Source organism: Phoca vitulina, unplaced genomic scaffold (assembly GCF_004348235.1).
Source record: "Phoca vitulina isolate PV1807 unplaced genomic scaffold, GSC_HSeal_1.0 scaffold4, whole genome shotgun sequence".
Lineage (NCBI taxonomy): Eukaryota > Metazoa > Chordata > Mammalia > Carnivora > Phocidae > Phoca > Phoca vitulina.
In genome coordinates this window covers 12,976,575-12,995,426 of record NW_022589707.1, presented here as the reverse complement: position 1 = coordinate 12,995,426, position 18,852 = coordinate 12,976,575, and the positions used below count along the sequence as shown (strand labels likewise).

At 38.8% G+C, this 18,852-nt stretch overlaps 1 protein-coding gene across 4 annotated transcripts in view; it reads right to left on the bottom strand.

Moving 5' to 3' along the window:
• Positions 1–18,852, bottom strand: part of CHCHD3 (coiled-coil-helix-coiled-coil-helix domain containing 3) — a 270,756-nt gene that overhangs the window by 250,740 nt on the left and 1,164 nt on the right. For all 4 annotated transcript variants that reach the window (XM_032401548.1, XM_032401547.1, XM_032401550.1 and 1 more), the window contains exon 2: positions 8,068–8,137. In XM_032401548.1, the coding sequence (XP_032257439.1) occupies positions 8,068–8,137 (70 nt within the window). The remainder of the gene's footprint in view (positions 1–8,067; positions 8,138–18,852) is intronic.

Below are 18,852 nucleotides of genomic sequence, written 5' to 3'. Positions count from 1 at the left end.
CGTGCCACAGCAATCCCGTGAAAGAAGTCTGAAGAGCCTCGCTATAATGACCCACATGAGTTCCCAATGCTTTTCAAGAAACACTCAAGCAAGGTCACAGCTGTCAACAAAGTCAGGCAGGCCTGGGGGCAGAACAGGTTGAAAAGGGAACTTAAAAGCACTTATTGTTCCCTGGTAGCCCTGATTTGGCCTAATATAGAGTACTGTACATGTAATTCTGAATAAACCAGGGAGACAGGAAAGGGTAGAGGGAAGAAATGAAATGCTGGGTCACACCTTACTTTTAAAATGTTTTTTACAAAGGAAAACATCATCATCAACAACAATAACCTACTATTTGGTTGACAGCTAGAAGGGTCAATGGATTGATTTTGAATACCTCAGCTTTCAGTAGAAAAATGTACATCTGAAACTCTCCTGGGCAATTTATTTTACAAGATCTGGGCCATCCAGATGATGCCCTCGAAGTCTATCAAATTCTAAGAAAGGCAAAAATACTGTTAATCAAGTGTTTATTTTACAACTGGCATATTAAATTTAAATCAAAGGTAGTATATTTAGGTATTGTATGTCCTTCACTTTATAATCCGTTAGAGCTGCTTATATAAACAATACCTGATATTTTATTTTATAACTCTTGAAGCATGATTATAAAATTTATACTTTAGAGTTGTTTTCTCTTTGTGGCTTATGATATATCGTTAGTGATAGCTATTATTTATTTGATTGTTATGCCCAATAACAACACTTGTTCTATGAGAAAACACAATCCACTGTCCTATGATTCACTTCAGTGTCAAAATCTACGGCAGCAAAAAGTGGAGCGCTTCTTAAATTTTACAGCTTTTCTCTTTATTTCCCTGTGGTCACCGACATTCCTTCCTTCCAGCTCCTGAGTACAGTGACCCCATGGCGTTACTATATTTCTAATCTGCAGTGTGCAATGCACCCAACAAAATAGCTTCTTCTTTCTAGTAACTGAGGAACAAGTAAGGAATTTCTGGCCCACTTGATTTCATACCCCTTGGAAGCCCTAATGCAAATATGCTACGCCAGTCACAGGGCAGGGGCCTCCAAAGATTTCACAAAAAGCAGCTCAGCCAGTGGTCAATCTAATTAACTCAGAAACCAAAGGGCAGAAGTCCTAAGTCACAAAAAACTACTGGAAGGCGTGACTCAGTGACATTTCAGAACCTACTAAGCATCTCTCTCTAATTCCCTTCCTCTACTGCTGGAGCTTTTTCTTTTCTGCATGACTCCCCTTTCACCATCCCAAAATACCATGGAATGTAAGCTATACTGTCAATGATTTTTTTGTTCCATTTTTAAGATGGAACCATTGTTCTCAATTTTAAAATAAAGTGGGTTTAAATTTGTGCTGGTTTCTCAAAAATAAACACAACACAAGAGTGACAAATCAAGGGACACAGAGGAAGGTGCCCTAGACCAGAGGGTGCAAGGACTGAAGTTCAAGTCCAGGACTGCCACTAACCAGCCCCGTGGCCTCAGGCACCAGATCCAACCACGTCCTTCTTCCTCTTCCATCCCCACCATGCATGGCAGTCGTCCCTATCTCTGATTTCCAATGCATCCTGTACTTTATCCAAGAACCCATTTGCTTTATTTCACCTGCCCTGCTCAGAAATCGTCTGTTGTGCCCTACACTGCCTCAAGCAGCTGAGGGCAACTTTGTTTTTTTTTTATTTTATTTTTTTTGCCATAGGGCCAATTAAGGGCAAATAAAAATGCTTAAGGGCTGCTTATCTTTTCATGAAAATGAAAATTTTATTTAGTACTCTAGTAGAAAACATATATTCTTACAATTTAGATTTGTTAAATATAAAAATATCAATGAGAAAATCACTACATTTTTAGCCATAAAAGCCTTATTAATATCTGAGTATATGTGAAAAGTAGCAACGAATGCAACCTTCTATACTTGCATCCTAAGATTAAATGGAAGTGCTCAGTAGCCACTAGGCCCTACAGGATAAAAGGAAACTCCTTAACTTCCCCAACCTTCCTTCTCATGAGACCCCTACATGTACCCTTCATCTACATTATTCAGGTCTGTGTACTGATACTATTGAACACCTTCAACACCAACACCCCCACCTCCCCTGGTGACCTGTCTGCCCAAGCTCTTGACCTTCTTCTCTGAGTTCCTAAAACACTTTCTATACTTCTTACATATTCTATCTCCCTTACATATTCACCAACTCAAAAATATTAACTGAGCAGGTGAAGGGTACTAAACTAGTACTTATCTACTACACTATAATGTTAAATAGGTTTTGACCAAACTAACAATTCCTTGAAGCCAAATATCGCTGCCATGCTAGTATTTGTTGATGGATGGAATTAACAATATGAGTTCAACCATCCATTAGACGTAGACTGTGGATTTATTTTTAAGAGCAGAATATACCGACTAGAGAATTTGATTTAAAACCTTTAAGTCAATAGTGTACACATAACTTCCTTTTAGGAACTGGCAAGATAAATTATCTATTACGGCACAAAAAGTGCAGAGTTGAGAAACTGACATCAACAAAGTTTGGTATTTTAAAGGTTGGAAACCTAGATATTCCATTCTTGTAACTCAAGTCAAAGGAACAAGCACAACTTGTTTACTGTGATCTCTCCCTACTGTGTTATGTCTAAATAGGCCTTAAAGAGCTGTTTAAAAATAACTAAGAGGGCCAGATTCTGGGAGAAAAACACATAGAATATATAGATGAATCTGTTTCCCTAAATTGGCTATTTAGTTTGGGCTGTGCTATTTCCAGCTTAAATTGGTTTCCTGCAATTTGTTAAGGCTGCCAAATACTTAGTTATCTCGGTGATGTACTTAACACAAATCGGCAAATCTTTCTTATTTTTCACAGTGACAAGAAATGTACAGAGAAACTTGCACAGTGAGGATAATAATAAAAGTGAGTTCATTTGTCTTTTTTTCCAGATGCATCATTTTCATCTGGTTGCTAGTGGCTTAGGAAACCGACAAATAGCCTCCTAATATCATTTCCTGCCTGTTTTTTTCCTATTGATTTGGGGCAGAGTTTCTTCAACATCAGGCAGGGTCAAACACGAGAGGTCTGACCTCACTATAAGCCAGAAAAACTCAAGGTTTGGGGTGGAAATGAAGAAAATCAATATCCAACACTGGTTTTTAAAATCAAAAGATGCAAGATGTTAATGAAAAGGTCAGTGTATAACTATGTGCAATAGTATCCCCTTAAGACAGCCTAAAAAAATTCCCTGGTGTAAAATCAAATCAACGTAGCTGGGATAACACATTAACACAGCGAAGAATTTGAGGCATTGAGGACACAGTTAAGTTTAGAGCACATTCATTTATTAAAGTGGCATTACAATCTGCTGTGTGTCACATATTATATTATTTTGCCTGAACAGCTTTACATGCAAATACTTATTGCAACGATTCATTGATCTGGTTCAAGGTTTGGCAAAAAAAGTTTCAGTAAAGTCTTTAGAGGAACTTACTTTCTTAGAGCATAAATTATATTCTCGAAACTATATACATAACACAACTTAGTTCCTGTATACCGAAATCCAAGGGCTCTCATTCCATCAAATATGCTGCCTTATATTCACACATATGAAGAGTCTAGGGGGGGTATGAATTAGATTCCTATGAGGATGAAGGCATTTTAATGAATATTAAAAATTTAACTCACATTTAATATAATTTACTTGACACTGAAAAGTGTAGAAAAGGCTGGTGACATTTTATCAATATATTTTTATGGACTTAAAAAATTATTTCATAACACATCTAAGTTATAAATCTTAAGAAATCTATTACTGAGTATTAACTAACCCCCAAATGAGACAAATGCAGAAAAGAACATAAACTTTGAGGCTTTCTACTTTTATAAACTTTTTTTTTTAATTTCAAGAAGAATAAATCTCTGTTAATTTGCACAATCATAGTCTAATTGCATTCTTAACCTAAGGGCAAGATCATTTCAAAATAGCTTGTCAGATCTTGGTTCTTTTCTTGAGTTGGGCTGGAATAGGTGAGGGAAATGTTCTATTCAGTGGGCCGTATCATGTACCACATCATGGTACAGACAAAACAAGCAAGTATTTGTGTGGAACATGAGGGCACAGGTGTACCCCAGTTACTTGGGAGTCCAGAGAATCCATACCTCCAATACATCCGTAACACACAGGTCAGGAAGCTCTTCTATAGACTGCGGTGAAGACAGCACACCCCAGGGACATATTCCCTGAAGTGTCCATTCACTCACAATCCTGGGGGAGGAGCTGGGAGGTGGGAAAGGCGGGCAACAAGATTCACAAACACACAGCACCATCGAGCTCCATGACCTCATTAAAATCATCTGATGGACCTCCCAAAGCCACACCCTGACATATTCTAGACTAGACTGTGCAACAGAACTTTGTGCAATGATGAAAGTGTCCTGTATCTGCACTGTCCGACAAGATAGCCACTAGCTGCATGGGGTTACTGCGCACTGAAATATGACGAATGCAACTGAGGAGCTAAAATGTCAATTTTACTTCATTTTAATTAATTTTAATTTAACTCTTCAAGCCACATGTGACTAGGGGCTACCATTCAGAGTTCAGTTCTAACCTGACCACCAAAACACGAGGTGGCGTTCCAAGAGTTTTCAGCGCCCAGGCTGGTCATGGACCAGTGTTCATCAGTCATGTCAAACCTAGAAATGGGAAGGGATGGATCCCTCAGCACAGCCAGGGCGCACCACAATGTCAGGTCATGCACTGCAGCCCAGACCATGAGCATCCATAGAAAGCCTTCCCACTCACACCCACTCTCTCAAAGTATCAGTTCAAGAAACCAACCCAAGAAGGAAAACACCTTCTCTCCTTCAACACATTACTGAATGAGAACCAACATGGGGAAAAGCTAGAAGAAGCAACAATTGCTAATAGATAGAAGGTTCTTTCCTAAACTCAAGCAGCACATCACTAGAAGGGATCTCTTTCCCTCCAACTAGATTCTGTCACTTTCCTTCCACAAAAATTAGCAAGGTGTCCTGCAGATTATAATAAAACAGACTGGCTCACAGTCAAACAGGATAGAATTCAACTGCTGCCTCCTTTGCTTACCAGCTTTGTGACTTTAGGCAAGAAAATTAATCAGGTCAAGTTTCAGTTTCCTTCTGTGTAAAATGGGCTGATAACAGTCCCTTCCTCACAGGGTTATAAGGATCAAATGAGATTAAGACATATAAAGGATTTAGCAGAGTGCCAGACACACAAATGACATTATTTAAGTACAAATGACATTAAGTATTATTTATCAGTATTCCTTCCTTATTTCTTGTCATCATCACCATTATCATCCTCTCTCCAACACAATAGGCAGAAAAGAAATCTACCTAAAACAAATCATATTTTAGATCAAACTCCAATTTAAAAAATATCCACACACCAAAAGTTATTCGTAAGCCAGAATACCTGAAATACTTAATTTTAATATCGTCTAGGTTTCTCTTATGCTTCTATCTTTCTTATAGTCTTGTTATATACTTAGTTGTTTCTGCCCAAAAACCGCAAACTTTTTGAAAAGAAAGATTTTTTTTTCTGTTTCTGTACAGACCTTAATTATTTGCACAATAGTGGACATTCAATAAATGTCACCTGAATTAAATTCATAGAATTATATTCCAGAATGATCATGAGTAGCTACTTTCAAAATGTATAATGTGGGTGCCTGGGTGGCTTAGTTGGTTAAGCGTCCGACTCTTGATTTTGGCTCAGGTCATGATCTCAAGGTCGTGAGATCAAGCCCCATGTCAGGCTCCATGCTGGACGTGGAGCCTGCTTGAGATTCTCTCCCTGCCCCTCCATTCCCCCACTCTCACACACACGTGCTCTCTCTCTTAAAAAAAAAATATATATAGGGGCGCCTGGGTGGCTCAGATGGTTAAGCATCTGCCTTCAGCTCAGGTCATGATCCCAGGGTCCTAGGATCGAGCCCCGCATCGGGCTCCCTGCTCAGCAGGGAGTCTGCTTCTCCCTCTCCCTGTCACTTCCTCTGCTCATGCTCTCTCTCTCTAACCTAAAAATAAATAAAATCTTTAAAATATATATATATATATATATGTGTGTGTGTGTGTGTGTGTGTATATATATATATATATAAAATGGCATCTGCCCTAAAGTAACTCAACACTAAGCACTAAGAACTATCCTAGGAGCTGGGAATTCTGCTGTGAACAAACAGACAAGGAACAAGGTCCCTGGAGCTTATCTTCTGATGGAGATGGCAGCCACTGTGCATAAGTAAAAGAAGGGTCGTAGGAGATGATAAATGATGAGATAAAAAACAAAAAGGGTCCAGTCATGGTGTGCCTCCTCAGAGGCCAAGGAAAGCTGTTCAAATTATATTCCATGTACCATGGAGAACCACCACTGGGATGTGACATGGACTGATTAATTTTTTTCTCCAAGATTGCTAAGGCCTCTGTGTGTGTGGCAAAGTGTAAGGGGATGAGAGAGGAAATAGGGAGCCAGTTACGAGGCTCCTAAGAAGGCAAGGTGAGAGCCACTGGTTGTCTGGATCAGGGCTGCAGCCACAAAGACAGATGTGAAAGGGTCATACTCAGATGTGTTGTGGAGACAGACAGGACAGAACTGGCTTATGGCCTAATGTAAGGAGTAAGGAAAGGATGGGGCCCAGGTTTGGGGCTTGACCACCTGTGCCATTTACTGGGAAAGACAGAGAAAAGCAAGTCTGGGGAAGAACAGAAAGGCTTGTTTTTGGAGATGTTAAGTTGAAGATCTGAAAGTGGAGATTTCAAGTAGGCACCTGCCTAAGTTTTGTTTCAGAGAGAGGTCAGGGCTAGCAATACAACTGTGGGAGTCACAGGCATCTACATTACCATTCAGAAGCCATACAACAGGATGAGATTACTTAGTGGAATTGAGCAAAGACAACTAGGCTGAAGATGCCAGTAAGGTGGGAGGAAAACCAAGAGTGTGGTCCAGAAGTCAAAGAGGATTTCCAGCAAGGAGGGAGTGGTCAATGTTAATGAACGGTGAACCCCTCTTAATGCTCCCACTGAAAAAGGAGTTTCATAAGAGCAAGAACTACTTGTTATTCATTACTTCTTACTCAACTATTTCTTATTCATCTCTTACCCTCTGCTTTAAGCATATCAGAAGCTCAATTCATGGTTACAAGTAATGATTAGTAAGGTCACAACTGTCCCCAAGTGAATGGCATTTGGGCAGCATCCCATCTTTCTCAATGTATTTCAGTCTGGAGGCAGATTTACCACACAATACCCTTTCTAATAAGTACAGAAACTACTTAGTCCAAGATAAATCATCTCGATTATCTTCTCATTACCATTTCTCCAATAAACAGCATGTCCATCCATCAAACTGGGCAGCAACAAGAACAGTACCAGACACATAGCAGGTGCTCAATAAATATTTGTTGGATGAATAAATGGATGGGGTAGGAGAGAGCAAAGAAAAGAGAGATAGCCTCTTATCCCATGGGATCCACAAATAAAATGAGGCTTAATAATTCTCTGTAAATGTCATTTAACATCTTATTTTCATCAATAATTAAGACTGAGAAGAAATAAACTGTTTATAAACTTAGAAGAAATCTATTAGAAAATAAAAGCATTGGTGATGTTCACAATTTGCAAATAGTAAATCAATTATTTTCTAAGTTCAATATTTTATTATAAATATTTGCTCCTTAATCTCTAATATTCCTACAAGTAGTCCATTTTACACAAAAGATATGAAGTAACCTGCCAAAGCTTAATAGAGGGTTCAGAAGCTGGATCAGAAAAAAAATTCTCCCAAGACTGCTTGATAGTCAATTCATTCTCTTTTTTGTGCAAAATGTCTTAAAAGAAACTGTGGTACTAATTTCTAATATTCCACATAAAAACCCAAACACCCAAAACACAACAGACAGAAAGAAGTGCAAAAGAACTTGACTATCAAGTAAACTTTTATCACTTACAGTTTTCCTACTAAAAATTCTGAAATTAAAATTTTGAAAACCTGAGGCACCATACACACCAGAATGCCGCTGAGACTTCGAACCAGATGGGGAGGTTTCCTTCATACGATCAATCACATTTTCCGAAAGCTGAAAAGGCAACATCAAAATAAAATCAATTATGAAAAACAAGAAAGAAAATAGTACGATAGCATCCAAGTAATGTAGTCATCTACATCAACATGTATAATAAATGGCCTAAAGAAACCTAGTTGCTATAAAACTAGAAGGAAGAACAGTTTTAAGATTTCAAGATGCACCCCCACAGCACTACTTCTTTATTTCTTCTAATGCACTGCTAACTGCTCATTATAAATAACTCCTCTCCTCGTTTTGTACAATGCGCTAAATTGTAATCTATGAGAAAATGTAAGCCAAGAAAACTCCGACTTTCCTCCCCTAATCCTACAAATTAATTTTGCAAGCAACAGGTCTTAGCTCCTTCCTTCCCTCCAGTCCCAAAGGAAATGGTATCCTTCCCTCCCTCCTGTTCAAGCTAATCACAAACAATTGCTCTTTCAACAGATTTTATTATGCACCAAATCTCTGCCAGGAACTAGGCTAGACTTAGGGTATTCAATAATCATCGAGTTGCTTAAAGTGGAGTAGAAGAAACAATCATCAGGCAGTGAAATGTAATGGGAAGGGCACCACCTAAGTCAGCTGGCCTGGAATGGAAGTATACAGAAAGCATAATGGACAGGACATCTAGCCAGGGTTTGGGGTTGGGGCTGGGAAAGATAAACAGGTGTTAGGAAGAGAAGACGTAGCATAACAGTACTCCAAGAAGAGGGAAACACACGGCGGTATAGATGAGAAACAAGGCTTGCCACCATCAGACACTAAACACAGATAACAAGTAGGCAGTTGGCAATGAGGCGGAGGCTCTGAGAGTCCTCAGCCCCTGAGTTACTATCATACCATTCTTTTTATTTTCTTTATTGCACTTACCACTATGTGAGGCATTCTTGTGTGTCTGCCTTTTACACTCAAAAGGAAGCTCCATGAAAGCTAGCATTTGGCTGTCCTATTATGTCCCCAGAGCCTCAATAAGCCTGGTTAATTGGATGAATAGCTAAATAAATGATTGAAACAATATGAATGAATGGAAGAATGACTGAAGCGGGAAGCTGGGGAGGGGGAGAGGGAAACAGTGAAATAAGATTTTAGATTCCGAAGATTTGAACTGATTTTGAGGGCAACTGGGCACTTCTGAAGGATTTTAAGCAGGGTAGTGACAAGATCAGACTTACATTTTAGAAAGATCACTCTAGCTACAATGCAGAGAACAGATTGGAGGGGGACAAGAACAGAATCAGGAGGACCCCTGAAGGAAGCTAAAGGATCAATTAAGAAGCTATTAAACATATGTCCACACAAAGATTGGTGCAGGAATGTTTACGGGGCATTATTCATAATATAGCAGGAGTGAAACCAAGCAAATGTCCATCTACTGGTGAATGGATAAACAAAACATTATGTATCCAGACAATGGAATACAATTCAGCAATAAAAAGAAGTGAAGTTCTGATACATGCTACAATATGGACAGACCTAAACAATTAAGGGAAGAAAGCCAGACACAAAAGGCTACATATTGTATAATTCCATTTATATGAAATGCCCAGAAAAGGTAACTCTGCATAGATAGAAAGTAGAGAGGTAGATGCCTAAGGCTAGAGTAGGAATGCGGATTAACTATAAATGGGCATGACAGATCTTATTGGTTTGATGGAAATGTTTTAAAACTGGATTGTGCTGATGGTTGCACAATTCAGTAAATTTATTAAAAAGTGTTGTACACAGAAACAGGTGAATTTATGTAAATTATACATATTTAAAAAAAAACTATTATGGTAATCCAAAGGGAATACATTCAAAAGATATTTAGGATTCAAAATAGCTAACATTCACTGATTGCTTATTATGTGCCAGGCATTACACTAAACAAAACACTTTACTCATTTAATCCTTAACAATTACAGGAAATAGATACTTTTATTATCTCCACTGTATAGGTGAGAAGCTGAAGCACGGCCAGATTAAATAACCTGCTCTGGATTTTACATTTCATCAGTAATGGAGCCAGGATTCAAACCCAGGAAGTCTGAGTCTCAAGGTCCCATTCAGGTACCCTGCTTTACTGCCAGACTCAGTGTCTGACTAGATGTGAAGTGAAGCATAAGTCATCAGGACATCCGGGTTTCTGGGCCATGTAACTGGATGATCCCTCTCCTCTATCTACAAAGACCTTCCCACTTCCACTTCCTTGACTCACCACCATCTAGCTTATAACCCAATACAGCGGTATCCTTGTAAAAGTCACCAATGACCAAATAACCTTTTATATTTATATTTATAAAACACCTAAGTTACATGGCTTCCCTTTAGCATCTAACATCTTTGGTCACTGTCCTCTTCTGGAAACCCCTCCATTGGCTCTTCTGACCTCCCACTACTCTGACTGACCTAGGACTCTGGCCACATCTTCCCCTTCCCTGCCTACCCTTAAATGCTAGAGGGCCCCACATTCGCTTCTTTGCCTTTATTCTCTTCTCACTCTAAGTGCTCTCGTTGGTCATCTCATCCACTCCCTTGACTTCTTTCTTTATTATGTTATGTTAATCACCATACATTACATCATTAGTTTTTGATGTAGTGTTCCATGATTCATTATTTGTGTATAACACCCAGTGCTCCGTGCAGAACGTGCCCTCTTTAATACCCATCACCAGGCTAACCCATCCTCCCAAGCCCCTCCCCTCTAGAACCCTCAGTTTGTTTTTCAGAGTCCATCGTCTCTCATGGTTCATCTCCCCCTCCGATTTCCCCCCCTCCTGCTATCTTCTTCTTTTTTATATTTTTTTAACATATAATGTATTATTTGTTTCAGAGGTACAATCTGTGATTCAACAGTCTTGCACACTTCACAGCGCTCACCATAGCACATACCCTCCCCAATGTCTATCATCCAGCCACCCCATCCCTCCCACCCCCCCACTCCCTTGACTTTTAACTGCAGTTGATAAATTAATGCATTCTAAATCCTTTATCTCCAGCCCACGACCTGTGTTCCAAAAGCTAGATCTATACACTGAATTGCCTAAAGGACACCTTCTCTTGGACAGACCACAAGCACCTCAAACCCAACAGGTCCTAAATTGAATTCGTGTTTGCCAAAATCTCTTCTTCTTGCTTTCCTTATCTCATTAATGACACCACCTCCACCCAGCTTTCTAAATCAAAACATAGGACTTGGCCCTGACTCTTCGTTCTCCCTCATTCTCTTTGCTATGAATTCCTCAACCCCTAAATATTTAATGAACACATTTCTTCTCCCATCCCATTTCCCCTGCCCTAATTCATGGTACCCTCAATAATCCTAAAATGCAAATCTGATTATGGTAACTCCCTGCTTCAAAATCCTTCATACCTTCTGTTGACAAAGAAGTCCAAATTCTTCTGCACAGCACTCAAGACTTCCTCGTCATTTGGTCACAACCTAACTCTCCAACCTCAATTTCCATAGACTTTGCTTTAATACTTCATACCTTGTTCTCTACCCATACCGGCTACTTATTGGATGCCATCTCTTTGCCTTTACACATGACTACACTGCCTTCTCCCCTGGCCCCGTGGGAAGGAATCACCTTTCAAATCCAGTTCAAACATCCTAAAGCCTTCTCTGACCAAATCAGTTCCCCACTCCATTCCAAGTCCGCCTACCCAAGGCTACCCTTATTTGTGCCCCACCATACCCTGCACAAATCTCCCAACATGGCACTCCATGACAGAACAAGTATTTGCCTTTCCACAAAACTGTGAGCTCCTGTATATTACTGAATCATTCACTAAATGTTTACTCAGCCAAGCAGTAATTAAGGCCCTTGTGATACATGAGTGAACAAAACAGTTTGTACCTGAGCAGTTACTTACATCTCAGGACCCAAACCAGAATGCAGGGGAGACAGTTAATGGAAAGACTACAGCTCAAAAGCTGGGGTCTTTGGAGGAAAATCCCAAGACGACTCTTGGAAGAGAAATGGAAGTTAGAAAGGACAACGTCAAGGGACTTTATATTTGAAGATGTCAGGGCCAGTTGCTTCTTTTCTAACAACAGACAGCCACTGACATTGCTGCTGAAACTCATCTGAGAAGCTGAGATATATCTTAGGAAAAAACCCTTTAAGATTGACCACAATCCTCTCAATTTATAGGTGAGGAAAAAAGTCCTGAGTAACATCCACTTTCTGGTAGCATCAGGATAAGCAGCAACCCCCAATCTCTAGTCCAGTGCTTTCTCTGCTAAACAATACAGCCCTACAATCCTATGTAAAAATAAATTCACTTCCTCTTAAGGAGATAAAAATGAGCCTTCTAAGTTTTAGAATCTTAAAGCTATTTTAATTGATACATAATGTATATAAAGCTCATTCGATATATAATGTAATATACTACATATTATATGTATTTATAGGCTATTTTAATATAGTATTCTATGCAGGAAAACTGTGGCATAGACTTCATATATTTTAATAGGTTTGCAATGTAATTTAAAATAACTTACTAATTAAGATATTTGGTGTTATGTGATGGGCTATTCATTGGTCTGGCTAAAGAGAAAATGGGTCTAGTAAAGTTTGGGAAGTTGAGCTTTAACATGGTCTTTGTGTTTTTTCTTATAGGAAAGGATTAGTTTAGCTGTGCTATTTTAGTTCATATCAGTTTTCTTGATATATAGAAAATTCAATATATCACTGAGATATTCCCCCAGAACCACAGAATCCTACCATATGAAAATTGGAAGGAAAATCTTAGCAATTATCTATTCTAATCTCTGTTTTAAAGATGAAACTACGGTACAAAGAAGTTAAGTGGCATGCCTGTGATAGCTAGTTGGTAGTAATGAACTGTGAAAACTTAAAAAAAATAATAATATAGGGGGTGCCTGGGTGGCTCAGTCGTTAAGCGTCTGCCTTCGGCTCAGGTCATGGTCCCAGGGTCCTGGGATCGAGCCCCGCATCGGGCTCCCCACTCTGCGGGAAGCCTGCTTCTCCCTCTCCTGCTCCCCCTGCTTGTGTTCCCTCTCTCGCTGTGTGTCTCTCTGTCAAATAAATAAATAAAATCTTTAAAAAATAATAATAATAATAATATAGTATTCTATAATATACTATGTATATTATATACTACATATACTACCATATATACCATGTATCGTATACTATTATATACAATATATTGTATATGTTACATATTTAATATAATTTGTTTAGGGCTAAAGTATATAAAGTTAATTTCACATAATATATATGTATATAATTTTATATTTTAATTTATATTTCTATAGTTCAGGCCAAAGTCAAAGAATTACGACTACATTAAATATATATTCTACCCAATCGGAAAGTGAACGTGTTTGCTAAAAATCAAGTGTTAGCCCTAAGCCTTCACCTTATTGGAGACAGGCTACCCTTTCTTCTGAATACCACTTCATCTATTCTCATCAAAATTTATATATTGCCATTACCTATTGCTACTTTCAAAATGAATACTACAAAAGTCCTTCCAGTGACTAAAGCAGCCTCGAAAATATCATTTCTTGAGAGTAAAACTAAAGGCCGACCTGAACAGAGGAAAACGCACTGGCCACCCCCTAGCTATACAATCCTAAGGAAGTCATCTCCATCAGCCTCATTTTTCTTGTCTGAAATTGAAGAACACCTAAGCCCAAGTTATAGGGACTATTACAGGTGCATCATAAACTATAACGTGCTACACACATACTTGGTAAAGTTATTACCAATACAACTCCAGTCATGGGAATTTGGACTGATCAGTTCCTCTTAGTCCATTCACCAACTGACCAGAGTTTGTGCTGAGCTCCTTCACTACAGAGTGCATGAAGACCAGGGCTACAGCTATTGCCAGAAGCAGCTACCTAAGTCCCAGTATGATTATATAAAGTGCTCATTTATCCCTCTCTATGCATGCTCTTTGGGTAAAGTGCAGTGTCTCCTTCAGCCTAATCACTAATTGTTTCTTTTTATTTTTGTGGCTTACCTGATGCCTCAAAACTTGCTACTTAAATTCTAGTATCAATTCAAAACATTTTCCAATGTGGTCTTTGATTATATTTCAGTAAATTTATAAGCATGTCATCCGAAGGAGCACAATTCATCTTTTGAGGTGATAAACATATTGCAGGGTTGTGTTGAGTCAACCTCCCTCTTTTGTCCTTACAATCTTCATAACTGGATCCTCAGGCCCTTCCAAAGGCACATCCATGGCAGCCTACAGTAGCACTCTGCTTACTCCAATCATGATTCACCCTATTCCCCGTACATTCTCAGCCATGTTGATGCAAGGTAATTGCCATGCTGTGTTATCCTCCGTATCTCCAGTTAATACCAGCTGAGCTGACCTGCCAGTTGCAGAAATAAGTTCAGACCGGCACACTCACCTGATCTCTGTGAACTGGGGTACTCATGAAGCAGCTGACAAGATTTAGAGATGCTGATCAGGGTTATATACACAATCTGTAGCTTTAGAACAACTCTTGTGATGTGAACTGACCCAAAATAGGGTCAGAGGTAGAACATAAGCTTCTGCAAGGGCTGGATAAGCCCTCACTAAGAGAAGCATCTTCAGGAAACATCATTCCTTAAACAGGGTACTTCTGTTAGAAAAGCTTTTGTCCTATTTAAAGATCTGTAGCAACTATACCTAGTTTCTAGACCTCTCTTGCACTCCCCATCAAGGCAAATACCATGTGCAAAAAGTATCTGCAGCAAAGAATGGTGCGCGCTCTCTCTCTCTCACACACACACACACGCGCACACACACACACTGGAATTATGCCCTGAGGTCCATGGACTTGGGGATCTATGGATTAATTCCTCAGCTGTATGCAAAACGGTCTGCTTATTACATTGTTCTGGGCAGAGTCCATAGCTTACAGATTTACAATAATCTATAAACTAAAAGAAACACTGTTCTACTCTAAGGGTTAACCAAGAGAGGAGGGCCAGGGGCTGTCAACATCACAGAATTCAGTCCATTGACTTTGATTATCTGCCCTATTCTCTACTGCTGCTAAAGAGAAATTTAAGTAAATGAGGCTTACTAAGTTCTAGGCTATACCACTCACCACACCAACATGTGCTCCAGAGAGGAGGAAAAGATGTGGGTCATGTTCTATAGTCTTCCCACTCAAGTCTCCCCACCCCCCTTGGCTGGTCGTATCTAAAATGAGCACAAATGCACCACCCACCAATCTAGAATCCAGTATTCTCAGAAACAGAAGGCTGCGTAAGATGGACAAAGAGATAAAGTACTTCCACTTCCAAGGAACAGAGTAAAAGGAGGAGAGGAACTCCTTCTAAGTTGCCCTACTCTAAGAGGTAAAGTTTGGAACCACATGAGACAGAAATAAATCCACCCTCATCTTCATAATATTTTTCTCATCTCTTCCAGACATGTCTTAATCAAACTGACTAAAAGACTAAGACCCATTTTTGTCACTTGGTCTTCCTTCCATGTAGCATAGGTCATCTTCTGTGAGAGTATTGGTTCGCTTTTTTTAACTACCATTTTAAGACATAGGCTCCAAAAACTGCCATTATTATTTGGACGATATTACTCCTAAATCCTTACGTAAGGGCATAGCAGGGGAAGGGAAAGATATACAGATTTATATAGTAACTTTTAGCTTATGTTTGTAATTTGCCATTTATATTTCTTTGCATTTGCCATTAATGGAAATGAACTTCTACTGTCTGTATAAAATCTTAGGAAGCTTTAAAAAGAAAAGTCCTAGAAAGCTTAACACGGTACTCTGCCCAAGAGAGTCATAGATATCTAAACTGGAAAGGGACCAATTGTCCACCAGCTAGCTGAATTACCTCGACAATATCCCTCAACACTCCCAATGACTGACCGGATTTGTTGCCTCTGTTAATATACACTCCCCAGAATCCTCAACAACATCTCACATTAAATAATCTTTTCATTTAGGGGCTCCCAACTGCCAATACTTCCCCAAAGCCTTAGTTGTGTTCCATGTGAGTATCCACACTACTACATGTATGGCTCCTATGAATTTCAGCTTGCAGCTTCAAGGCCAGTTGCAGAGATTCATTTATGCCTGGAAAGCACGATAAATATTACTTTGAAAACGATACTCATTGAAGTTGACATTTGCTCTGGAAGAATTCACTCACAGCTTTGATGTTTCAGATAAACCAGTGAAAGACTGAGTGGTAAACATACCTTCCAAACCGGCACAGCAGGTCCTCAGAAAAATCCTATTAAGCACATGTAATATGAGTAATGAAAATGCCTGGTCTTTCTACCCCTAGAAATTATTTTAGACTTGGAGAGGAAGGCAAGGCAAGAGGGTGGCCTTTCATCCAACCCATGAGTTGTTTCAGATTTGAAGTTGGAATCAGGTGTAAGAATATGGGTGATTTTATGCAAGTGGAGGGAAAGCTATCAATTGCTAAGGATAAAGGAAATAAACAAAATGCTATAAATACCATGAAAATAACACCTGGTAGGTGAGAATAAACTTTAAACTTAAAATTGTAAGTAGGTCCTTTAATTGCTAGCCGTTGAGGACATTTTCAGCAAGAAAAATCTGGGAAAACATGTCTATTAATAGACACAGCCTAGTTACTGAAAGCCTTATGTTGCTTACTAAATGTTATTCTTCCTGTATTAAGATAAATGAAGATGAAATTACTATCCTTATCAGTGGAACGCAGAATTGGTTTTCCAGCAGTGACTGAGTCCGTGAATCGTTGCTCCACACTCATTTCTTAGGAGCGATGACATAAATATTAGACAATTAGGGAAATTTGGAACGTTTTCTTCAGCTAAGTTGAATGAACCTAGCCACAGTTCAACACTGAAGTTTGCGCCTCATCGGCACCATGTTTTAATCAACTGAGCCAAAAACAGGGGCTCACTTATGATACCAAGATTGTTGCTTATGCTTAGCCTCAGAGGGAAACAAGAGGACTGTTTTGAGCTAAGAAAAATACAAAGATCAGCTGAAAAATATACAAACTGCCTAAAGAAAAATCACACGGGTGATCAGCTACAGAACGCAGGACTCCTACTTCTCAGTCCACATATTTTTTTTTTTTCCCAGTCCACATCTTTTAGGTATACCTGTTGGAGCACAATATGCTCTTATTTTTAATTAAGTTCAATATAAGTTTATATATCCATTCCCTTGAATAACTCTAATAATAGCTACTACTCATATAAGTACTAAACACTGTCAAAACACTAAATGCTTGTATACATTGTCAGATTTCTCACAAGCAGTGCATGATACATAAGTAATACAAGCAGGCTACAGTATCTAGACTTACTGAACAAGGAAACACAATGAAGAGTGACTTGTCCAGGGCCACAGAGCCTAGTGAAAGGCAGAGCTAGGACTAAACCCAGGTCGCCAGGTTCCAAAGGAAGTGCTCTGGCCACTATACTAACTACATAGCACCTCCAGAGAATCTTCATATATTGGATGTGAAGGAACCTTATCGTAACAGCTGTTTTATTAAAAATCTACAATGTGCTACATGCTTTAGATACCTTACCTCATCTTCTTACCAAATATAAAGAAGTGATTTGTCCAAAGCTGCAGATAGTAAACGTCTAATCTGAAGACTTAAACCAAGGTCTGTTTAACTCCAAACTAACGCTCTTTTGAACAGGACCTCAAAGAACTCAGGATGACCCCCCAGGACTCAACAATTCAAGAGGGTGTCATTTTTAGAGGAAATTGCAATGGGCTGAGTATGACTACAAGAAATGTAGAGTGCCACTAGACACACACAGAATTTCAGAACTGGAAAAGATCAGAGATCTTAGAGATGTACTCAAGCCCATCATTTTGCAGATGACAAAACTAAAGCACAGTGATGCAAATCAAGCTTGAGAAAGAAGGATTTGAAGCAAGTGGGAGAACACGGCAAGGGCATTCCAGGTGAAGGGTGTATCCTGAAGAAAACTAAAGCATAGAGGTCAAAAGAAGCACGGTGTGTGCCTGAATTATAATAATATATATAAAATATACTCTGTGAGAAAAGACAAAAATAAAGAATATTTCTGTTAGGTTGAGTGGCCAAAAGACACAGCTTCTTTTACTTAAAAAGTTTAGAAAAAGTTTTTTAAACAATCTCTCCATTTTAGTCCAAGATCTACCCAATCGTCGTACTTATCCTATTTAATCTTACCTAATAATTGATATAAATGTCTGTGCTGTTGCCAAATTTTCTTTTAATTTTGTTTGCTCTCATCACTGTGTCTGTATTAGGGCAAGAAAATATGGATTTATACATTGTTCTGGCCAGTGTCTTCTCACCCAAAATTTATTTTGCTCTCCCTTACTTTTCTTTTTCACCTTCAGGTATGGAACAGTCAAAGCCTAAGGCAAGATTAAACAAATCTCTGCATAAAGCTCAGAGTTTATAGTTTTTATTTTACTCCAAAGAGTACAAACTAAACCACAACAATGCAATGCAGCATCAGACATTCTATTACAAAAGGTGGTGCTATCATTAATTAATATGATATAAAGAAATGGTGGTCACAGACCAAAAATTGAGTTCAACAGTCTGAGTTTCTAGAAAGGAAACTTTAATAAATTCTTCTCAAGGTAACAGTTTCAGAGTAAAAGTTTTTAAACATTTTAAATATTTAAGAAGTTTTATTTCCTGATAACAGATGCTAAAAATCATTTACACATTTCATTTACTTATGTTGGTTGTCTAATAACAGAGGAGGAAAAATTAAAA